Genomic DNA, 25569 nt, shown 5'->3' on the forward strand with positions numbered 1-25569 from the left:
CCCTCGGTCTGGGGCTCCATGCAAGATCTCACCTCGTGGGGCATCAATGATCATGAGGAAGGTGAGGGATCAGCCCAGAACTACACGGCAGGACCTGGTCAATAACCTGAAGAGAGCTGGGACCACAGTCTCAAAGAAAACCATTAGTAACACACTACGCCGTCATGGATTAAAATCCTGCAGCGCACGCAAGGTCCCCCTGCTCAAGCCAGCGCATGTCCAGGCCCGTCTGAAGTTTGCCAATGACCATCTGAATGATCCAGAAGAGGAATGGGAGAAGGTCATGTGGTCTGATGAGACAAAAATAGAGCTTTTTGGTCTAAACTCCACTCGCCGTGTTTGGAGGAAGAAGAAGGATGAGTACAACCCCAAGAACACCATCCCAACCGTGAAGCATGGAGGTGGAAACATCATTCTTTGGGGATGCTTTTCTGCAAAGGGGACAGGACGACTACACCGTATTGAGGGGAGGATGGATGGGGCCATGTATCGCGAGATCTTGGCCAACAACCTCCTTCCCTCAGTAAGAGCATTGAAGATGGGTCGTGGCTGGGTCTTCCAGCATGACAACGACCCGAAACACACAGCCAGGCCAACTAAGGAGTGGCTCCGTAAGAAGCATCTCAAGGTCCTGGAGTGGCCTAGCCAGTCTCCAGACCTGAACCCAATAGAAAATCTTTGGAGGGAGCTGAAAGTCCGTATTGCCCAGCGACAGCCCCGAAACCTGAAGGAGAAGGTCTGTATGGAGGAGTGGGCCAAAATCCCTGCTGCAGTGTGTGCAATCCTGGTCAAGACCTACAGTAAACGTATGATCTCTGTAATTGCAAACAAAGTTTTCTGTACCAAATATTAAGTTCTGCTTTTCTGATGTATCAAATACTTATGTCATGCAATAAAATGCAAATTAATTACTTAAAAATCATACAATGTGATTTTCTGGATTCTTGTTTTAGATTCCTTCTCTCACAGTTGAAGTGTACCTATGATAAAAATGACAGACCTCTACATGCTTTGTAAGTAGGAAAACCTGCAAAATCGGCAGTGTATCAAATGCTTGTTCTCACCACTGTACCTGGCCATAAATGGATGTTGCCTTTTACTTTATGGGTTATGTAGGCTTCTAACCCATTGCTTTCTACTTCAATACAGATAATAAAACAATTAGGCTATATATTTACATTAAAAACTAAAGTCTGTCAGATTTCCAGTCATTCCAATTAATTAAATACACCTTGATCTTCAAGAGTAGGACTTGGAAATATGTAAATATAGATTAGTCTAATTGTTTTACCTGAATATAACCCAAAACCGAAGGATTTATTAGCCTACTCTGTTGATGTTTTTGTCATGGAGGCCTGATTGCGCTCATTGCTTCAAAACATGGTTGAAAAATAAATGCTGCTCTCATTTCATTTTCTATTTTATTTCACCTTTATTTAACCGGGTAGGCCAGTTGAGAACAAGTTCTCATTTACAACTGCGACCTGGCCAAGATAAAGAAAAGCAGTGCAATGAAAACAACAACAACACAGAGTTACATATGGAATAAACAAAAACGTACAGTCAATAACACAATAGAAAATCTATATACAATGTGTGCAAATGTAGTATGTTATGGAGGTAAGGCAATAAATAGGCCACAGTGCAAAAATAATTACAATTTAGTATTAACACTGTGCAGAAGATGATGTGCAAATAGAGATACTGGGGTGCAAATGAGCAAAATAAATAACAATATGGGGATGAAGTAGTTGGGTGGGCTAATTACAGATGGGCTATGTACAGGTGCAGTGATCGGTAAGCTGCTCTGACAACTGATGCTTAAAGTTAGTGAGGGAAATAAGAGTCTCCAGCTTCAGAGATTTTTGCAGTTCGTTCCAGTCATTGGCAGCAGAGAACTGGAAGGAATGGCGGCCAAAGGAGGTGTTGGCTTTGGGGATGACTAGTGAGATATACCTGCTGGAGCGCGTACTATAGGTGGGTGTTGCTATGGTGACCAATGAGCTAAGATAAGGCGGGGATTTGCCTAGCAGTGATTTATAGATGACCTGGAGCCAGTGGGTTTGGCGACGAATATGTAGTGTGGGCCAGCCAACGAGAGCGTACAGGACACAATGGTGGGTAGTATATGGGGCTTTGGTGACAAAACGGATGGCAGTGTGATAGACTACATCCAATTTGCTGAGTAGAGTGTTGGAGGCTATTTTGTAAATGACATCGCCGAAGTCAAGGATCGGTAGGATAGTCAGTTTTAACGAGGGCATGTTTGGCAGCATGAGTGAAGGAGGCTTTGTTTCGAAATAGGAAGTCAAATCTAGATTTAACTTTGGATTGGAGATGCTTAATGTGAGTCTGGAAGAAGAGTTTACGGTCTAACCAGACACCTAGGTATTTGTAGTTGTCCACATATTCTAAGTCAGACCCGCCGAGAGTAGTGATTCTAGTTGGGCGGGCGGGTGCAAGCAGCGTTCGATTGAAGAGCATGCATTTCATTTTACTAGCCTTTAAGAGCAGTTGGAGACTACGGAAAGAGTGTTGTATGGCATTGAAGCTCGATTGGTGTCGTCTGCGTAGAGGTGGATCTGAGAGTCACCAGCAGCAAGAGTGACATCATTGATATACACGAGAATTGAACCCTGTGGCACCCCCATAGAGACTGCCAGAGGTCCAGACAACAGGCCCTATGATTTGACACATTGAACTCTATCCGAGAAGTAGCTGGTGAACCTGGCGAGGCAGTCATTTGAGAAACCAAGGCTATTTAGTCTGCCAATAAGAATGCGGTGATTGACAAAGTCGAAAGCCTTGGCCAGGTCGATGAAGACGGCTGGACAGTACCGTTTTTTTTTTCTTTGCGGATAAAATATAATTTAGGACCTTAAGCGTGGCTATGACCAGCTCGAAAACCAGATTGCATAGCGGAGAAGGTACGGTGGGATTCGAGATGGACGGTGATCTGTTTGTTAACTTGGCTTTCAAATACTTTCGAAAGGCAGGGCAGGATGGATATAGGTCTGTAACAGTTTGGATCTAGAGTGTCACTCCCTTTGAAGAGGGGGATGACCGCGGCAGCTTTCCAATCTCTGGGGATCTCAGACGATACGAAAGAGAGGTTGAACAGGCTAGTAATAGGGGTTGTGACAATTTTGGCAGCTAATTTTAGAAAGAAAGGGTCCAGATTTTCTAGGCCAGCTGATTTGTAGGGGTCCAGATTTTGCCGCTCTTTCAGAACATCAGCTATCTGAATTTGTATGAAGGAGAAGCGGGGGGGGCATGGGCAAGTTGCAGCGGAGGGTGCAGAGCTGGTGGCCGGAATAGGGGTAGCCAGGTGGAAAGCATGGCCTGCCGTAGCAAAATGCTTATTGAAATTCTCTATTATCGTAAATTTATCGGTGGTGACAGTGTTTCCTAGCCTCAGTGCAGTGGGCAGCTGGGAGGAGGTGCTCTTATTCTCCATTGACTTTACAGTGTCCCAAAACTATTTGGAGTTAGTGCTACAGGATGCAAATTTCTGTTTGAAAAAGCTAGGGATTAGGTCTGGACTTTGACTAGGCCATTCCAAAACTTAAAATGTGTTGCTTTTAGCCATTTTCATGTAGACTTGATTGTGTGTTTTGGATCATTGTCATGAGTTTTGACTTTTGAACCATACACAAACATTATTAGATTTATGTTCAGTATATCATTCTTATATCATTAACACTTAGCTCTAAGTATAAGCAAGTGCAAGCAAACAAGCTGCGACGAGGTAGGCCTATTAGTTCAGCACTTTCAAAATGGACAGCGACAGAAATTCAGATATATATTAGTTCAGATAAATTCAGCAAGATGTTGAGGCCTTAACTTTACTCTTCTTTAAGTCACCACAGAGAGAGAAAGAGAGCGAGAGAGACCCAGACTCAGCGGTTAGCCTACCATTTGAAGTATTTTATTAGGCCTATGTGGTCTAAAAAGGAAGGAAAATACAATCACAAGGATCTACTTTATAGACAATATACAGACGCACTGACGGCGCATTGCGCAAACAAACAAAAAACTTGCAATATCAACTGGAATGATTGAACTTTTTGTTGAATTTTTAAAATGTTTTATGGGAAGACACTGTCACTGGCAAACATGGTTACAGACTCAACAACATTATATAGTATCCCCTCCTCATGGAGAGAAAGCACAGAACAAGAGTCAGAACAATAGGCTAGGTTCTGAGGGGGAGAGGGACCAAATTCATAGGGTGAGACACATTGGCTACTAACAGCTTACTACACAACATACACTTAGTATTACTTTCTTAACTACAGTATACATTTTCCCTGGCATATTACATCATTTATGCAGCAGCATACAATACATATTTTTGGATTTGTTGTTGTGCTGTTCTCACTTGAACAGGAAGGTGGCACGGCGGTCCTTCTTGTGGACAAACATTGTCATAAAACTTTGTCATCAATGTCTGGTATTCTCTGGATGAGGTCATGCTGGATTGACAGCATTACCAATGTATTCAACCTTTTCTGGCCCATGGTGTTGCGTGTGAATGTTTATCATTTTAAGCTTGGAAAAGAGACCCTTTCAGACAGATGTTTTAAATCCTTGAACCCAGACTTGGACCATACACCCTCTCCACCGAATGGCAGGCAGGGGAAGAAAAATAGTGATAGTGAAGTGTTTGGTTGGAGTCATTGCAGCTAAAGGTGGCACAACCAGTTATTGAGTGCAAGGGGGGAATTACATTTTGGGTGTTGCATAACTTTGTTTATGAAATAAATTGAATAAGTACGTAATTGTTGTGTTATTTGTTCACTCAGGTTCCCTTGATCTAATATTAGGTTTTGTAGAAGATCTGATAATATTCAGTTTCAAAAATATTCAAAAATAGAGAAAATCAGAAAGGGGGCAAATACTTTTTCTTTTCCCGCAATCCATCAACCGTATTTGGTGTGTCATCATAGTGGTCTCTGACTTGTGGTCAGACTCGCTCAGGCGGAACAAACTTAAACTTGCGGCTGTTTTCAATGTTGAATGTCAAAAATAGAAAGGTGTCATAAAGTATCCTTTCTCAATTTAAAAGTAATCCTAGAAAAAATAATATAGTTTTTCAAAGTATCTGTAATTTCATTACAGTATTTTTGCTGGTAACGTAACCAATTACTGTTACAGTTTTTTTGTAATCAGTTACACGTAACGGAATACATGTAATCCGTTTCTCCCCAACCCTGTGTATAGGAAGCGCTGGGACAGGTCGTCTGGATACTGGACAGCCAATAAATTGGCAGATGCAAACAGATTATCATCTTTAGCGGACAACAGTTCTTGAGGGCTCAAACAAAAAAAGCGGATGTGTTTGAGTTGTGTGGTTGCAATATCAACAGTCCCTTATCTCTGGTATATCTTGCCATGCATCATTCAAGACTAAGTTTAAATTGTGTGCAGCGCAATAGACATATACAGGTGCAGCTCAATCAATTAGAATATTGAGGAAAAGTTAAGTAATTTCAATAATTCAATTGACAAAGTGAAACTCATATATATCGCTAGCTCCCCTACCTCTACGGAAGCACAGTTCCCGCTCAGCCCAGTCAAAGCTATTTGCTGCTCTGGCACCCCAATGGTGGAACAAGCTCCCCCACGACGCCAGGACATCGGAGTCACTTACCACCTTCCGGAGACACTTGAAACCCTACCTCTTTAAGGAATACCTGGAATAGTAAAAAGTAATCCTTCTACCCCCCATAAAAAAAAAAAAAAAATGTGGTTGTCCCACTGGCTATCATAAGTTGAATGCACCAATTTCTAATTCGCTCTGGATAAGAGTGTCTGCTAAATGATGTAAATGTCATGTGAAGCTCCCCCACATTTTTGAATGGCCTTTGCTTGACAATCCTCTCAAGGCTCCGGTTATCCCTGTTGCTTGTGCACCTTTTCCTACCACACTTCTTCCTTCCACTCGACCTACCATGAATATGCTTGGATACAGCACTCTGTGAACAGCCAGCTTCTTTGGCAATGATCTTTTGAGGCTTTCCCTCCTTGTGGAGGGTGTTGATGATTGTCTTCTGCACAACTGTCAAGTCAGCAGTCTTCCCCATGATTGTGAAGCATACTGAACTGGACTGAGAGACCATTTAAAGGCTCAGGAATCCTTTGCAGGTTTTGAGTTAGTTAGCTGATTAGAGTGTGACACCTTGAGTCTACAATATTGAACTTTTTCACAATATTCAAATTTTCTGAGATACCGAATTTGGGGTTTTCATGAGCTGTAAGCCGTAATCATCAAGATTAAAACAAATACAGCCTTGAACTATTTCACTTTTTGTGTAATTAATCCACGATATATATGAGTTTCACTTTGTCAATTGAATTATTGAAATTACTTCACTTTTCCACAATATTCTAATTTATTGAGCTGCACCTGTAATGCACAATGTCTCAGGAAAGACTGTCTGGGTTGTCAATACTCGGTATTGAAAACAGTTGGGCCCGCAACCTGGACCTACAGGCCTTGGTGAAAACATTTGCACACAAAAATGCAAGGTGACGCAGTCGCATACTGTAGCTACTATAGGCCTCTATGTAGAAAAAAAGCACAGACACAGAGATGATTTTTTCTAAGAGAAAGAAAGAGAAAAAGAGACAGAGAGAGAAGCAGAAAGAGGACTTCAGAAGACCAGGGGAGTCTCTCAAATTGGATAACATTTAATTTGATTTAATTGAATGTATCTTGATTGCAGCCCCTTTGTGTAGGCTATTAGCCAGACAAAACCTGCTGAGTTCAACAATAGTGGCTAAATTTATCCTCAAGCCGACTACTTTTTTCCTCATTGTTAGGCTATTTGATGTGTAATTTTTATAACAAGTTTATAAATAGCAGCTAAATACTGTATACAGCTATAGATAATAGGCTAGACTGCATAATTAAACAATCCCTGGTAAGCTAGTGTTTTGAGGGTGGACTGATTGCTTTATTTGGCATTATTAGACTGGTTTTACACACAACAACTTTCTATCCAAGCTGGGAGAGAGAGTGAGGACGGCTCATGTCATGTAGGTTCAAGTAGGCTGTACAGGGCAGTTGTATATTTAAAAAATATATATTGGTTGCTGATTAGCATGCTGTTGTATAGAACCACCCAGCATGGTAGCCTTGCGACACCGTGTATAGCTTTGTGAAATGTCAGGCTTAACGTGAAAATGACGACCAAATAGGCCTACAAATAAACATTTATTCATTAGCTAAAGCAAAGTTATAGGCTACATGCCCTGGCACCACAGAAAGCCTATCATTGCTTTGCATAGACATGTTGCAATTTCAGCACCATGAACAGCAATCGGTAGTCTATACTTTGTGAGTAGCTGTCTGGCTGACTCATTAGATTTGTTTGTATTTTAGGGGGGGGGGGGGGGCAACTCTGACATTGTGGGGGGGTCCAGAGAAACTGCGTAACGCCAGTACACAATCAATACACATGCAAATGTACAAGACACACATGGTTGGACACACATTCATACCACTGAAAGTAAACGTGCCGGTGAAAACCTAATTTCTTATTCACCCTGAAAATGAAAGCGACATGAAAACGGAGCACCCACACAAATAATATCCATGGCACCTTAATAAATCATAACTCTACATCCCTTCACTTTACAACATAGGGATGCGAGGAGCTAGATATGGCCTCAAGTATACAACAGGCCTATACCACCATCTCCACATCTCCACTCTGAGGTAAACACACAACGAGAGCCAATCACTCAGATGCTGAAGGGAATGGGGCTAGTAGTGGAAACAGTTAAAATGGAAAGAATCAGCTCTTAACAGAGAAATGTAGATGTGCCTTAGGATGCTGTAGCCCTGGAGTAGTAGTAATCCAACTGTAACTGACAAATGCTTTGTGGGCAAAAAAAAACTACTTGATGCTGCTATAATACATTATAACCCTTGTCATGAGAAAAGCATTATAAAAATCGGAGTATACTGTGAGTTGAAACATGCAGGCCTTACCTCTGCGACAGGCACTCCCTCTGGTGGACGGCAATGCAGCACAATCATGCCTTTAATGGGAACCTCCCTCCCCTGGGGGTCCTGTTCAAAGTTCTTCCTCAGGTCTGGGAGAGGGGAGGGACACAGGGAGAGAGGATTAGGGCTGTTGTGGTGACCGTATTAACGCCACACAGGCAGTCATGAGTCATGACCGCAGTAAAATTCCATGTGACCGTTGAGTCATGGTAATCTCCTTTTATGCACTCTGGACATGCTTTGGTAGTACCCAACTTGCTAACTACCATCAGGTCCTAATGACCTGGTGCTCAGGGCTCTATTGTCCCTCTAACCACTTTGACATCAATGCAAATGCTCTCAAAAATCACATCAAAGACTTATCATCAAAACAGTAGGCCTATTGTACTTTTAAAACTCACCTCACTGTGATGATCAATTTGAAGAAAGAAGTTCAACAGCAGGTTGAGACAGTGTAAAGCTTGGTCATTGTGGATGTTGTTTCAAAGCCTAACACAACGAAATGGACAGAGCTTTCTAAGGGGACGATTAATTCAAAACATCCATACACATATTAGAGCTTATGCATATGCATAGGCTTATGAGCCCAAGCTGAAAGAAAAACCTGAATAAAAATTATGATTGTGCCGTTATACAATACACAAAACAAGACTGATTTAAGATGTCTTTGGTACATTATTGGTCTAGCCTCTACTCCAAAATCAAACAAATTTGAGTAGTTGCCTTTGAGTGTGGACTGTATTATTGTGCATACTGTATGGACTGGTTACCTTATGCTAAGCTCCAAAATGTCTCTCCATGAGTCTGGGAGAGAACTTATAGCCCTAGGCAATGCTGTTGGTTAATTGATTGTGCAGGGCGGCTTACAGTTAGCGTGCAATTAGTGAATTTCTATTTGATTTTGAATAGTGCATTTTTTAAATTGTCATAATTCATTGGGTGACACATTACCTTTAGCTATACAGAATATCTCACCACAATCTCCTCCTAACATTTACATTTAAATTTTCGTCATTTAGCAGACGCTCTTATCCAGAGCGACTTACATATTTCAATAAACTGTTGACAGCCCATCTGTGCGCTCGAGAAAGGAATAAAGGAGAGAGAAGAGGAGATGGAAACGCATGGTGGTGAGATATTCTGTATAGCTACCCTGCACAGTCAATGAACCAACAGCATCGGCTAGGGCTATACATTCTCTCCCAGACTCATGGATAGACATTTTGGAGCTTAGCATAAGGTAACCAGTCCATATAGTATGCACAATAATACAGTCCACACTCAAAGGCAATTACTCAAATGTGTTTAATTTTGGAGAATAGGCTAGATCAATTATGTACCAAAGAGATTTAAAAGTACAATAGGCCTACTGTTTCGATGATACGTTTTTTATGTGATTTTCGATTGCATTTGCATTGATGTCAGAGTGGTTAGAGGGACAATAGAGCCCTGAGCACCAGGCCATTAGGACCTGATGGTAGTTAGCAAGTTGGGTACTACCAAAGCATGTCCAGAGTGCATAAAAGGAGATTACCATGACTCAACGGTCATGACTCATGACTGCCGGTATGGTGGTAGTACGGTCACCGCAACAGCCCTATTTCAGGGATTAGATCAAACAAAGCCCTCTTTTGGGCATAGGGATTCATTTTATGTTTATTTGACTCCAAATACCTCTCTCGTTCCACCCCCACTCTTTCTCTCTTTCTCCCTCACTCACACCCCCCTCACCCGCTCCACTCACTTTCTCTCTCTCTTTCATCTTCCCTCACTCTTTCCTGCCCTTTCCATCCCCCCTCCCTCTCTGTTGGTATGGTTCTGCTACTCACAGGCGATGCGTACGGTGGCCTTGCGGCTCTTGGAGGTGCCCAGGTGGCTCCAGGCCACACACAGACACCAGTAGTCCTCAGGGCCATGGAAGTCCTCCACCTGCTGACGAGACACGTTGATCATCACCTCCCGGATCTTCAGCCCTGCAGGGACACACAGATTATAATCCCAGATCACCAACACAGTTTACCATCACAGATTACATAATACAAATATATCCCAGATTATCAGAAACTTGAATCGCTAAAATGATCACAACAGATTATCACACAACGTAATCAGAAGACTTGGCAAGATGTAAAAGACGGGTGATTAAATATCCAGGCAATAACAGATTATCAGTCCCAAACAGATGAAGAGGTGTGCAGAGAGAAGAGTCTGTCATATTATTATCCACAGAAGATTACTCTGAAGCCTGACAAATCTATATAAAGACATTTTCTTATTATCATCATTTTGACTATCAGTCAGATAATCTACTTCAGTGTGGCAACGGGAGGACATATAATGCAGGATAATGCCAATGAGATAGGGATGGTTATTGATCTTCTTATGATTACTCAGTTCTACTAATGCCTTAATACATATATACAGATTATCAAGACACTAAATGGGTGTAAATGGTTTCAAATGGATATGGTATATTGGAGGTCTGCTATCTGCATTGCATCATTGCATTATTTCTATGGATATGGTACACTTTTCCAAAACAGTTCTTCAGCTGTCCTCATAGGAGAACCCTTTTTGTTTCCAGGTAGAACCCTTTTTGGTTCCGGGTAGAACTATATTGGTTTGATGTAGAACCCTTTGTGGAACCAGAAAGGGTTTTTCAAAGGGTTCTCCTATGGGGACAGCCGAAGAACCATTTCAGGTTCTAAGTAGCACCTTTTTTTCTAAGAGTGTATAGAGACCCTCCTTACAAAGATGGCATTTGGAGAGGGGCCTAAACACACACACAAATCTAACATAACCCTTGTTCTTTTAGAACTACAGTATGTTATCCTCGTTTTCCCACAAAAAGGTGCATTGTGATTAGTCAGCACCCTGATATTGAAAAGACTCAATCTCAAGCATATGATGCAAAACGCATCATCATGGTGATGTGGCAAGTTACAATTTACTTTTTGAAAGTTCTATATCTTGAAAACGTGATTGCTGACATGCAATCATGCATTTTTATGGGACTGTATCAACAGTGGACTAATGAAAATCATTCCTAAATATATTTTTTGAGTGGATTATTATTTTAATTAACTTGATGTACACAAACCATCGTGTATGTACGATTCACTCTAAACCTCAATTTATTCATGCATATCTCAAGCTGTGATTCAATCCATAATCATGAACAGATATATGGTTGGTATGGAATTGGTTGTTTTGTTTTGTATTGAATTCAACTAATAGGAACATAAAAGTCTTACTCTCCAACAGCGACAGACTGTATGCCTACACAAAACTATATGAGACCGTACTAGACCATTAATGCGTAATAGGGAAGGTCTGCTGGATATCTTAGAAAGAACAGTCTTCAAAGCTATTTCAGGGCAGCTCTCCAAAGGGGAAAGCAGCTCTGTCTATGATATCTTTATTCTCCCTGCCTGCTATATAAACCTAATTTCACAGACTGTTCCAAACCGGCCCATCGCAGTTGGGGGTTAGTGAGACCACTCCCAGCATTAATTTTGTATTTGTATTTATTATGGATCCCCATTATTATGGATCCTGGGGTCCAGCAAAATGAAGGCAGTTATACAATTTTAAAAACATTACAATACATTCACAACACATTTCACAACACATTAAGTGTGTGCCCTCAGGCCACTACTCTACTATCACATATCTACAACACAAAATCCATGTGTACGTGTGTGTACAGTGCGTATGTTATTGAATGTGTGTATGCATGTGTCTGTGCCTGTGTCTCTTCACAGTCCCCGCTGTTCCATTAGGTGTATTTCATCTTTTTTTTTTACATCTAAATTTACTGCTTGCATGAGTTACTTAATGTGGAATAGAGTTCCATGTAGTCATGGCTCTATGTAGTACTGTGCACCTTCCATAGTCTGTTCTGGACTTGAGGACTGTGGCATGTTTTGTGGGGTATGCATGGGTGTCCTCTCACAAATACAAGTAGTGATGAAGTCAATCTCTCCTCCACTATGAGCCAGGAGAGATTGACATGCATATTATTAATGTTAGCTCTCTGTGTACATCCAAGGGCCAGCCGTGCTGCCCTGTTCTGAGCCAATTGCAATTTTTTCAATTTTCTTCAATCTTTACTAACGACATGCCACTGGCATGTTGTTAGTAAAGATTGAAGAAAGTAAGGGGCCTAGACAGCTGCCCTGGGGAATTCCTGATTCTACCTGGATTATGTTGGAAAGGCTTCCATTAAAGAACATCCTCTGTTTTCTGTTAGACAGGTAACTCTTTATCCACAATATACAGCAGACAGGACCAGCAGCCATACAGAAAGGACCACAAATGGGTTGAGACAAAATGGAAACTTGCACAGTCAGTTGTAGGTTATACCTGTTTGATAGAGATGTGTTTGGAGAGATATTTACTGAGACAGATAAACAGAAATATGGAAGTCATAAGACAAGGGTACACAGAGTGCTGCATTCCTGAGCGCTGGGCTCCCGAGTGGCGCAGTGGTCTAAGGCACTGCATCTCAGTGCTTGAGGCATCACTACAGACCCCCTGGTTTGATTCCAGGCTGTATCACAACCGGCCGTGATTGGGAGTCCCATAGGGCGGCACACAATTGGCCCAGCGTCGTCTGGGTTTGGCTGGTGTAGGCCGTCATTGTAAATAAGAATTTGTTCTTAACTGACTTGCCTAGTTAAATAAAGGTAAAATACAAAAATAAAAATCCTGCTGATTTTCATAATTGACACTGATTTCTACCTGTTAAACCAGGTGTGTCTACACTGCAGCCGTTCAGAAGCATCAAGTACCAAGGAGAGACGAAAACCAACACGACTGTGGAATTTAAGGGCCTGAGTTGTGCACACCTGTCATAAGATAAGCTGTTTAGCCTAGGGGAGCACCATCACCAGAAATATTACTGTTTTAAAGTAAAACATTAAAACGGTAGATCCTTTTCAAGTGCACTTCACATCAGTTAGTCTTGAGATTTCAGTTTGAGCCCCCTCTTGGGTCCATAACAAGTCCTGTCTCTGTCTGACTGTCTGTCTGTCTGTCTGTCTGTTTAAAAGCTTCATATTGATGCCAGTGATCATGTAATCTCTAGTTTAAGTGCTCGCTGACAAGTGACTTAGTTTATGGATTTTTATGACAGCTTTAATACAATAGGACGACCAAAAGGGGGTTCAGCAAACTTTTAAATCACAATGACTCCTTGTCCATTGGGAGAAGTGCTTAATCTTTATTCACTATGAAGACTGCAATGTAAGATATTGTAGAACTGCAAGTGAATGCTGACTAGGCCAGAAAACTGTTTGGTTAGCCACTCTGTTTTAGTCAATTTACTCTACTCAAGTTTTATCCTGCGTCCCAAATGGCACCTTATTCCCAATATTGCATTATTTTTGACCAGGGCCCATTGCGCTATAAAGGGAATAGGGTGCCATTTGGGATGCAGAAGTAATCAACACAACACTGTTATCATCTTTAATATGCTGTTTATGTTCTGGTTTATTCCACAGAATAATAGCGTCAGAACATTCAGAAGTCAACTGTGCCCAGTAGTTTTTCTTTCAAAAAGTATCGACAGAAGAAAGACTCATATTTAACTTCTGTATGTGGCACAACTCTATATATTTCTCTGAGAAAATGGATTCTCTCTCAATAGAGCCAAATACAAGGAAAATGCGGTTTTCTTTTTTCAGCTTCTATTACAGTTATGGTTTACTGAGACAAGATCAAGACTAGTAGAGGAGTCAAAGAGGTTTGGGTAGATTTCAAACAGCAACATAGATCATCATTTCTGCAAAGGGGCATAAAGAAGCAATGTGTGTGTGTTTGTGTCTGTCTGTCTGTCTGTCTGTCGGTCTATGTGAGCGTGTGTGTGTGTGTGCATCCAAGAATGTATTTGTGGCAGAAAACAAAGAAAGCCATGACTAATGGTATCAAATAATCCTCCCAAACTAATGTGCGAGTAATATCTTATTGAGTGGGTGCCAGTGTGAGGTTGCTGAAGGGGGAGATGGAGGAAGAGAAAATCAGAAAGCCACACTCTCTCCAAGAATCCTCCACACTGTGTGCAGATCAAAAAGCTTAGCCACAGTATCAGTGACCTGGTATTCCACTATTTAACCGTTTTCCCTCATATGTTTTCTTTGTGTGCTTCTAAATGGATTTAGTGTGTGTGTGTGTGTGTGTGTGTGTGTGTGTAAATCCCAGTACATCTCTATCCCTCTCTTACCTCCCCTCTTTCTGTACATCTCCATCCCTCTCTCCCCTCTTTTCTATCCTTCCTCTCTTTCTGTACCTCTCTGCCCATGTCTCTCCCTCTCTCCATCTCTGCTTTTCCTTGTGGCTCAGGTCTTTCTCTGTGGCTCAGGTCTTTCCCTGTGGCTCAGGTCTTTCCCTGTGGCTCAGGTCTTTCACTGTGGCTCAGGTCTTTCCTTGTGGCTCAGGTCTTTCCTTGTGGCTCAGGTCTTGCCAATGGCTCTTGACAGAGTGCCATGAAGCCTTGACAACAGACCCTGAGGAGGAGTAGAGCATCCCTCGTTCTCTCTCCTCCACCCTTGTTCTCTCTCCCTGTCTTTTCTTTTTCCTTTACCCTCTCCTTCTACAGGTGGCATGGATAATGCTGCTATTTTTCCTCCCTCTCTCCTCCCCTTCTCTCTCTTTCCCTTCTCCCCCACTCTCCATCGCTCTCCTGCTCTTCCGCTCCCCACACTCTCCCGCTCCCCTCACTCTACCACTCCCCATTCCCCCCCCCCCCCCCTCCTCTCTTCCCTCCATCCCTCTCCCCAGCAGTGATCTGGTGCTGTGATCTCTCTCTGGTTCTCTGTGCCATTGTCTGGTTTCTGGCTGGGTCTATGGAGAGGCCCCGCATGGAGTAGCCCTGCGCCAGCTACAAGTGCCTTCTGATCCACCCAGCACAGCTTGGCAGAGCACAGTGTGTGTTTTGTGTGTGTGTAAGAATGTGTGTGTGTGTGAGTATGTGTGTGTATGAGTATGTTTGTGTGTGTGTGTGTGTGAATGTGTGGTTTTGTGTTTGTGTGTGTGAGTGCTCTGCTCGGCCCTAGATGTCTCTGTCATACTTAGCGTCATGACCAGGCAACGGGGTTATCCAAATGCTATTTCTTCGTAGACACTAGAGATGCTCACGAGGCATTTACATTTACATTTTAGTCATTTAGCAGACGCTCTTATCCAGAGCGACTTACAGTTAGTGAGTGCATACATTTTTCATACTGACATGAGACTTGAGGGGTGGGATGTGTGTTCTGGGTGACGGGTCCACACAGTGTCAGAACAACAGCATCCCCATGCTGACTAGTGGGTTGGCTGGCTGTGGACATCTTTTTTTTGTCCTGTTACTGTGCTACATTTGGACATGCTTAATTACCCTATTTTCCTAGCTGTGGTTAGTTAGTTAGTTAGTATATTACCGTAGCTGCATATCAGACGAGGCTAGCTACTCCTGAAACTCACAGCCAGAGCTAACGCCACCAGCAGCCTAGCCATGCCGCACAGCTAGCTAACCGTTTATTCATTAAATCAGACTCAGTCACTCTTCAAACAAGAAACTTTTAAATTACAAAAGCTGCCCTAACACCATTATCGTTATACTACCATATGATAGTAAAAAAATTCCTTGACGGCTGGTGAAGGAAGGATGAATGGTGGCTTTGAAAGGTGGTTCTGAGGAGTGCAGGGCAAGGTTGGTTAACCTTTTCAGCAGGGGAGGCCTGGTTGTCATAGTCCTCAGCTGGAGCAGCAGGTTGCTAGTGGCATAGCTGGGTAGCACAGGGACTGGTAATCATAGATGCATTGTGGGTATGGGGGACGGGACGGGACGGGATGAGTATTATGGAGGCCAGATCAGGGGATGGCAAATTGAACCACTAGCTCTTCTTTAGCATCCACCTTGATCTGAGAGATTGCACTGTAAGCATAGGCAGCTATCTTGGACACCTGTTGTACATCCGAGTATGGCACCAGATCACTAGCGAGTACTTGGTGCGGCTGGCTGGTGAGGGAAGGGAGAGGGAGGGGCTTCTTCTGAGACAGACTGTTACTCAACAAGGCCAGTTTTGTACTGTATTGCCGAGCTTTGTCCATGTACTCATGCTGCTCCATGCCTTGAGAGTCTGCAGCTGAGACATCGATGATGTTCAGGGCTGTCTTGGTAAGGATGGATGTGAGTAAGGCCTGTTCGTCTGTGCGGGCTGAGGGTACACTGGCGGAGCTCCATTCTGTGCCGTTGAGGGGCTTGCTGTCGGGGTTCGGGTGGGGGATCAGCGGCTTACGCTCATCAGGGTCCTGCTCGGTGGTCTCGTTCTCGCTGCTGTAACAACAACCCATTGCGTCCGCTGGGCGTTCGGCGGTCTGCCAGGCACGCGAACCCAATCTCCAACTACTCCACCCCGGAAACTATAGCTATAATAAGAGAAACAGACCCTGTCTCAGTCCAAAGGAAAGGAATCAAACTTATTTCCTTGTTTCTCGCTGACCGCTTATGTCAGCTAATACTACATGCACATGTACGTACACACAGGTACGGCACATGTACGTACACACAGGTAAGGCTTGTTGTCAACGTGGAGTGGGTTAGGGGTCGCGGCAGCAGGCGGGTAGCTTCAGGGGGAGCGTATTACTAATTTGCTGTTTCTGAACGCCGCTTCAGGGAAACATTTGTGCGATGTGACATTGGGGGATGGTGGTTGGCTGGCTGAGGGCCAGACGCGAGACAAACCCTAGCAGACAAGCGGAACGTTGGAACATGCTCCCAGCAACATCTTCAGTCTGATCCCAGCTGTGTGCCACACTTCATCCCAGAACCAAAGGGACACATTAACGCACACATTAAGGCATGATAATTAAAAATGCTGCGAGTCACGCGTGTTCATGGTGTCTCCACATTGTCTTGTTAACCTACATGTAAATAAGCTTGTGAGTAGTAGTTATGCCCCTGTAGGTCAAACCTTTTTCTAAGAAATCTACTAACTTAACATTTGGAATTGTTAGGATATTAATAAAATGGACCATCTAGCTATTTGATTTTATATTTTAGGACCCATGTACAGATGCCATATCTTAATTTGATCATCCTGTTGTTGCAGGAATTGTTCTGCACAGCAGAAAATGCAAACTTGTGTATTTGAGGTTTTAAAAGGCATCTAAAGTTTGTAATTTCCACTTTAACATTTCAGACTTGATTTGTCCTAACGAAAACATTTATTAACCTACAAAAATGTCCATTAATTATAATCCACATAACAATTCACATTTCCTGTTGCTGCAGGATATTTTCCTGCTTTCCTCACTCAAATTAAGATACGGCATCTATAGGTATAAAAAAAAACTTTTTTTAGTTTGCATACCAACTCATAGAAGTAGTAGAAAAAGAAAATTGACTACTTCATAATGGAGAAGGCCCCAATGGCGCTTCCCGTGCCCTAACAGAGGCCATAATTGGCCAGATACAAAAAAGAGTCCTCTATCATTCTCTATGAGGAAACCTCAGGAAAACATCAGGGACAATATTTTATGTGGAATAACCCTTATTATGTTATGTGGAATAACCCCTATTCATCTCCAGTTAATTTTAATGCATATTCATTTTGTATGGAGTTGGGACATGGGCGTCCTTGGGTCGTCATAGAGCAAACCGACAACAGTGCGTGTTTGTGAGAGTCTACGTTTTTCAGAATGGGGACATAGTAGTTTTGTAGCTCAAACCATTCCAACTTGACAGGCGTTTTTTGTAACAGAAACCACTCGTCTCACAAAAACCGCTCTACTGCAGCTCCCAGTCATCGCACAGGCCAATGGACACACCCAATTGAGAGGCACCCAATGATGAAAGCGTGCTGGCGCAGAAATGGACTTAAACTGTAGGGGGTTATTATAACCCTGTATGTTTAAAGTCTCTCTTTCTCCTTTCTCATTTACTTCTCAATTCTAATTTACTGTCTCTCTGTCTCCGTAGTGGAGTATTACTTCTGCGACTGTGTCTGTATTTCTGTATCCATATCTCTCTCTCTCTTCTCTCTCCTCTCTCTCTCTCTCTCTGAGCCCCTGCCTGATGGGAGGTACAGTAGATGATGTCTCTGCAGGTCGACTGTGATCCTCATACAAAATGCTGGACCTCCACAGAAACAGAGAGCCCTTCTGGACCTCCTGCCTCTCTCCCCCTCTCCTCCTCAGATATCTCTTCAACAAAGACTTTGCAGGAACTGATAGCCCCTCCTCTTGTCCTCTGCTTCCCCTCCTTCCTTATTTTCTTCCCTCCTCTCCCTCTTCGACTATCGCTGCCATCTTTCCATCAAAGTGAGCACAGGAACGGATATTCTCTCCTTCCCCCCTCTCTCAATTTTCCATCTCTCTTTATCTCTCCATCTTCATCTGGGTATCAACTGTCTCCCAGTCAAAGATACCGTCAGGACAAATACCCGCCCTTCTCCTCTCCTTCCTCTCCTTTCATTCTTTTTCTCCATGTCTCTCAACCTCCACAACCATTTCTCCACTCCAATCCCACTGTCTATCTGGGACCGAGGCCTGCAATACACTTGTCTCCATTCCCACATACAAAGACCCAATTCCAAACCAATGCCTCTCCATAGGCCCTTTACCCCTTTCCTTGCAGATAGATAGATAAGGTAGATATCAGCAACATGTCAGCCATTCTTTCCCTCCTTATCCAGACATGGGTTTGTAATCAGGCCTAAGAGCTGCACTTTTGGGTTTATTCCTAATGCTTTATGGACCCAATCTGAGTACCTTATAATATTTCCAGCATAGTTACTCCCGCTCCAAATCCAGTAAGAGTGATCCTCTATAATGCTGTACCTGAGCAGGCCTGATACCATTCCTAAAACCTCCTGGGTTTAGTTTATCAGCGTCACAGCATTCTGCTATGGGAAACTCAATCTGGTAAGTGACGATTACCCAAGCAATCCTACCAAGTTTGCGTCTAAGTCTGTTCTGATCTGCAATATCAAAAGACTGGGGGAAACTTGCAGAGGGATAAGAGAATGAGAGAAGGAGAAATGTGTTGCCATTTGAACATCCTCAGAACTGTAACTTTCATGTTGTTGCTGCGGCATCTTACTCTTTGCACCTTGTTCTTTCAATCGCCTGTAAACTGAGCTTGAAGTATGTTGTGCTCTCAGTACATAAAAGCTTAGGGAATATAGAGAAACATGGGATTATTGGAGAAACATAGAAACAAAGATTTTCGAATACGGAAGTGGAGATTGAACATGGAAGGTACAGCAGAGGAGAGATTGGAACACGGAAGGGGAATGTTCATCTTGGCGATGTTCCATAATCCTTCAATCAGTGGACCGCTCTTATCTCCCTGTGTGTGTCCCTAGATATTTGCTCAGGCAATCACACGTGTGGTGTACACAGGCGGGCGTGCACGCTCACACACTCACTACCCCCCCCCCCTTTCACTTTGCTTTTAGTGGAAGTGTTGCAGCACGACTGTCAACCTCCATCAGACTCACACTTCATGTTTCCTGTGGCCTGCTTACCTATAAGGTAGAACCGCACGCAGCATCAGGGCCAAGCCTTGATGCTAATCACGCTAGGCACTGTGTTTTAGTTAGCGACACCACAACATCACAGGATTTGCAGGGGGAGGTTAAAACATTAATGCACAGTGGAAATAAGATGCCACCTAGATGCTATTACACACATAACCATGCATAGACTCACATACACACACACACGTGCAAACGCACACACACACACACAATCAGGTACGTGCACACACACACATGTACACGCACACACTTCAGTGATACGATCTGTTGGGAATGAACTCTCACCGCACTTACCTTTATTGAATATTCATATATTTTGTTTAGTTTGAAACTTGCACTAAGCTTATGAGTCTATGAGCACACCATTTACAAAGTACTTTATTGAGGGAAAATGTACTTGCTACGATTGTGATATGTTGTTGTCTCACCTAGCTATCTTAAGATGAATGTACTAATTGTAAGTCGCTCTGGATAAGTGTCTACTAAATGACTAAAATGTAAAACTTAAAACATTTAAGTAACAGTTGTTTAACTGTCATAAACAGTTGAATAGTTGAGATTGAGTTTACAACAAAGATCAAACATTTTCATTAAATATTAAACTATTCACAGTAGTTTAATAAGATGATGAAGCATAGCTACGTATAATATAGCTTGCATAACACATCTTACGTTATATCCTCTCAACAATGAAATTCTTCATCATGCTTATATTATGTATCATGGTAACATACAGTAGAGGGGCTCCAGCAGGTAGGAGTTCACTGAGAGAGGGACTGACTATTGAACCCCTTGGGACTCTCTATGTGTTCTTAAAAGATTCAGATTCAAGAGTGTTTAATAGCCACATGTACAGGGTTGCAGCTGTGATTGCAGGGTACAGTGAAAATCTTAGGCTTCAAGCTCAAACATGCAGGACTAGTGAAATAAAATAATGACAATGGTCATAAAAACAATACAAATAGAAATAGCACTATATACATAATGTGGTCCTCTGTAGCTCAGCTGGTAGAGCACGGCGCTTGTAACGCCAAGGTAGTGGGTTCGATCCCCGGGACCACCCATACACACCAAAATAAAAATGTATGCAAGCATGACTGTAAGTCGCTTTGGATAAAAGCGTCTGCTAAATGGCATATTATTATTATAACAACTGTGGCAGTGATCAATAAATAAATGTCCATTGGACTACTAACTACTCTCTTTCATCCCCATGAGAAGACAGAATAATACAGATGCCGGATCTTAATTTGACCAGTTTCTCAGAGCAGGAAATGAATCCTGCAGCAACAGGAAATGTGAATTATTGTGTGGATTACACTGAGTGTACAAAACATTAGGAATATTGATGTCACTTAAATCCACTTAAATCAGTGTAGATGAAGGGGAGGAGACAAGTTAAATAATTATTTTTAAGCCTTGAGACAATTGAGACAAGGATTCTGTGTATGTGCCATTCAGAGGGTGAACGGGCAAGACAAAATATTTAAGTGACTTTGAACGGGGTATGGTAGTAGGTGCCAGGCGCACCGGTTTGTGTCAAGAACTGAAACGCTGCTGGGTTATTCACGCTCAACACTTTCCCATGTGTATCAAGAATGGTCCACCACCTAAAGGACATCCAGCCAACTTGACACAACTGTGGGCAGCAATGGAGTCAACATGGGGCAGCATCCCTGTGGAACGCTTTCGACACCTTGTAGAATCCATGCCCCGACGAATTGAGGCTGTTCTGAGGGCAAAAGGGGGTGCAACTCAATATTAGGAAGGTGATCTTAATATTTTGTACACTCAGTGTATAATTAATGGACATTTTTGTAGAAGTTGATTCATTTCTAATTAGGGCAAATCAAATCTGAAATTATAAAGTGGAAATTACAAACTTTAGAAGCCTTTTTAAACCTTGAATACACTACAAGTTTGCATTTCCTGCAACAACAGGATGATCAAATTAAGATCCTATATATGTACCACTGTTTAGATGCCACCACATTCATTTGTCCCCCATCCCATAAAACACACCCAAACAGATCCAAGACAAAACAACAACACAGCATCAAATTACATTCTCCCAGCTGAGAGATGCGTCTCTCTGCTTTCTATTCTGTTATAAAGTTCACATGCCAGAGCCCTGCAGCCCCACAGTAAGCTGTGAATCAAATGGAGCAGGAGCCAAACAAGCTGGTGTAATTTGGCTCCTGCTCCATTTGTTTCACAGCTTACTGCGTTAAACGCTAAGGCCTTCCCATAGGGCCAGGCCTGCCTCTCAGACACACTTTCACAATAAAGAGATACCACTACACCCCTGCTACCTGGGTGTATCACATGTGTTTGTGTGTGTTTGTGTGTATGTGTCTGTGTGTGTGTGCGTGTTTGTGTGTGTTTGTGTCCATATGTGTGTGTGTTTGTGTCCATATGTGTGCGTGTTTGCATGTGTGTGTGTGTGTGTGTGTGTGTGTGTGTGTGTGTGTGTGTGTGTAGGCCTGTTTGTCTGTATTGTTCATAATCCATGCTGTTATGCTGCAGTGCATTATTGCTATGCCAGTGTTGCCATTGACATTCTACAGTGTCTAGTGACTGTGTCTGTTTTAGAGCATGTCTCTAACCTGAGCCAATGTCAGCTACAGTAGATACCCAGCACAATGTCTCCGTAAATCCCTGATCACTCATATAAATCCTTCCTTCCATCACACCTCTGTGAGCCTTATGTCCAGGAAGCAAAGCCACACATGTCCACGCAGGGAAGTGGACTTCTCCATGGGCCTTTACACGCAACCAACCCCCAGACCAGCCTATGTCCATCCACAGAACACAATTCTTCCATTTGGAGAGATAATGTCACTTTGTTCAGTGGAGCGAGCGAGAGAGCGAGTGAGCGAGCGAGAAAGTGAGAGACATAGAAAGACAGAGAGAAATAAAGAAAGAGAGGGATGGAGTAGAGAGAGGATGGGTTGTAGACAACACTTCCCTACTACTGTACACTCTTACGGCCCTGCTACACTACAGACATCGGTCATCCGGCATTGCCATCAGCCATCGGCCATTGAGGGAATGCTTCCTTTGAAATCAATGAAAGCTGCTATACTGCTTGCATTGCGTCCAATGGCAGCATCGAAGCTCAAGAATCGCCGAGGTTAAATTCTTGATGACTGACGCGCGCATTCATTCTATCTTTTGAATGGAAATAATGAGTTTCTCTGTTGGTTTGTAGCAGGTAGAACATCACAGTGACGGCACATTAATGGTGACGCGAGTAGTGTAGCTGAAGTGTTAGAAGTAAAGGAATAAAGGAGCCTGGAAGAACCTTTTGGGGTTTTAAAAATGTACCTTGAATATTCATTACATATTCTAATATAACAGTCATAATAATATAGCTAATTATATAGAGTAATAAATTGGTAACTACTCCAACTTTGGGAAACTCTTACACCTCCATAAGCCTCATTGAAGTTACAAAACGATCATGTTCAACCTTAACATGTGATGACAATACAACTGAACAGATTAACAGGAATGACATTTACTCCTACGGGTGGCCTAAAAAGATCTATCTGAAAGCCACGCCCCTACTAAGCCATGCCTCCAGTCCACGGTTGCTCCACGAACCCTTTGATATATTGAAACACTTAAGGCTCCTCCAAGAACCCCTCAACTAACCAAAAGTGCAAATATGACTAGCAATTGTTCCTTGAGGAACTCCAGGGGTTCCTTGATGATCTCCAGGGTTCCTCGAGTCACCACTACTTCTAAGAGTGTAGGTAAGCTTGAAATCCAGACATGAACACCAAGCCTTGAGTGTGTCTGTTCATTTTTCTGGTAAAGAATATGGAATTGAGCATGCTCCAAATGGTTACTGCCACTGAATTGAGAGATTTCATCTCACACAAACACAGTCTTGTCTACTCCAATAGATTCACTATCCACAGGGCATCTAGCAAAGTCATGCAAAGCTTGAAACACGAAAAAAGAATCTGGCTTGTCTTCAATCCGAGGTATACTATGGATCAATCTATGTACAAGAAGTGCTGTAATCTCTAAACGGTTCAGCCGATGTGGATGAATATACCCTCAAATTAAAGCTGACAGTCTGCGCTTTAACCTCATAGTCATTGTATCATTGCAAATCCAAAATATTGGAGTACAGAGCCAAAACAACAAAAAATGTGTCACTGTCCCAATACCTTCGGCGCTCACTGTAAATGGCTATTGCCCCATAGCACTCACTTTAAATGAAATCACATAAAATTACATTGTATTGGTCACATACACATACACAATATATACAAAAGTATGTGGACACCCCTTCAAATTATTGGATTTGGCTATTTCAGCCACACCCGTTGCTGACAGGTGTATTTCTAAAATCGAGCACACAGCCATGCAATGAAAAAGCCATATCTCAGACTGCCCATCTTCATCTTTTCTTTTTATTGGCCAGTCTGAGATATGAGTTTTTCTTTGCAACTCTGCCTAGAAGGTCAGCATCCCAGAGTCGCCTCTTCACTGTTGACGTTGAGACTGGTGTTTTGCGGGTACTATTTAATGAAGCTGCCAGTTGAGGACCTGTGAGGCGTCTGTTTCTCAAACTAGACACTAATGTATTTGTCCTCTTGCTCAGTTGTGCACAGGGGCCTCCCACTCCTCTTTCTACAGTGAGGGAAAAAAGTATTTGATCCCCTGCTGATTTTGTACATTTGCCCACTGACATAGACATGATCAGTCTATAATTTTAATGGTAGGTTTAGTTGAACAGTGAGAGACAGAATAACAACAAAAAAATCCAGAAAAACGCATGTCAAAAATGTTATAAATTGATTTGCATTTTAATGAGGGAAATAAGTATTTGACCCCTCTGCAAAACATGACTTAGTACTTGGTGGCAAAACCATTGTTGGCAATCACAGAGGTCAGACGTTTCTTGTAGTTGGCCACCAGGTTTGCACACACATCTCAGGAGGGATTTTGTCCCACTCCTCTTTGCAGATCTTCTCCAAGTCATTAAGGTTTCGAGGCTGACGTTTGGCAACTCGAACCTTCAGTTCCCTCCACAGATTTTCTGTGGGATTAAGGTCTGGAGACTGGCTAGGCCACTCCAGGACCTTAATGTGCTTCTTCTTGAGCCACTCCTTTGTTGCCTTGGCCGTGTGTTTTGGGTCATTGTCATGCTGGAATACCCATCCACAACCCATTTTCAATGCCCTGGCTGAGGGAAGGAGGTTCTCACCCAAGATTTGATGGTACATGGCCCCGTCCATCGTCCCTTTGATGCGGTGAAGTTGTCCTGTCCCCTTAGCAGAAAAACAACCCCAAAGCATAATGTTTCCACCTCCATGTTTGACGGTGGGGATGGTGTTCTTGGGGTCATAGGCAGCATTCCTCCTCCTCCAAACACGGCGAGTTGAGTTGATGCCAAAGAGCTCGATTTTGGTCTCATCTGACCACAACACTTTCACCCAGTTCTCCTCTGAATCATTCAGATGTTCATTGGCAAACTTCAGACGGGCCTGTATAATACTACTATGCCATTTAGCAGACGCTTTTATCCAAAGCGACTTACAGTCATGCGTGCATACATTTTTTTGTGTATGGGTGGTCCCGGGGATCGAACCCACTACCTTGGCGTTACAAGCGCCGTGCTCTACCAGTATATGTGCTTTCTTGAGCAGGGGGACCTTGCAGGCGCTGCAGGATTTCAGTCCTTCACGTAGTGTGTTACCAATTGTTTTCTTGGTGACTATGGTCCCAGCTGCCTTGAGATCATTGACAAGATCCTCCCGTGTAGTTCTGGGCTGATTCCTCACCATGATCATTGCAACTCCACGAGGTGAGATCTTGCATGGAGCCCCAGGCTGAGGGAGATTGACAGTTATTTTGTGTTCCATTCGCGAATAATCGCACCAACTGTTGTCACCTTCTCACCAAGCTGCTTGGCGATGGTCTTGTAGCCCATTCCAGCCTTGTGTAGGTCTACAATCTTGTCCCTGACATCCTTGGAGAGCTCTTTGGTCTTGGCCATGGTGGAGAGTTTGG

General features: G+C 42.9%; 2 protein-coding genes across 7 annotated transcripts in view; both read right to left on the reverse strand.

Annotated features, from left to right (window-relative positions):
• Window positions 1-25569, reverse strand: part of LOC121541592 (netrin receptor UNC5D-like) — a 353223-nt gene that overhangs the window by 70795 nt on the left and 256859 nt on the right. For all 6 annotated transcript variants that reach the window (XM_041850722.2, XM_041850721.2, XM_041850720.2 and 3 more), the window contains exons 3-4: window positions 9844-9987; window positions 8000-8103 (exon numbers count right to left, since the gene is read on the reverse strand). In XM_041850722.2, the coding sequence (XP_041706656.1) occupies window positions 8000-8103; window positions 9844-9987 (248 nt within the window). The remainder of the gene's footprint in view (window positions 1-7999; window positions 8104-9843; window positions 9988-25569) is intronic.
• LOC121541593 (ragulator complex protein LAMTOR1) lies at window positions 15472-16517 on the reverse strand. The gene has a single exon (XM_041850724.2). It carries the CDS (start codon window positions 16349-16351, stop codon window positions 15869-15871), a length of 483 nt encoding a protein of 160 aa, XP_041706658.1. The 5' UTR covers window positions 16352-16517; the 3' UTR covers window positions 15472-15868.

Source organism: Coregonus clupeaformis, chromosome 27 (genome assembly GCF_020615455.1).
Source record: "Coregonus clupeaformis isolate EN_2021a chromosome 27, ASM2061545v1, whole genome shotgun sequence".
In the NCBI taxonomy this organism is placed as follows: Eukaryota; Metazoa; Chordata; class Actinopteri; order Salmoniformes; family Salmonidae; genus Coregonus; species Coregonus clupeaformis.

Excerpts from the sequence above, each read along its gene's own strand:
- LOC121541593 (XM_041850724.2), bottom strand. The coding sequence starts at position 16,351 with ATGGGTTGTTGTTACAGCAGCGAGAACGAGACCACCGAGCAGGACCCT.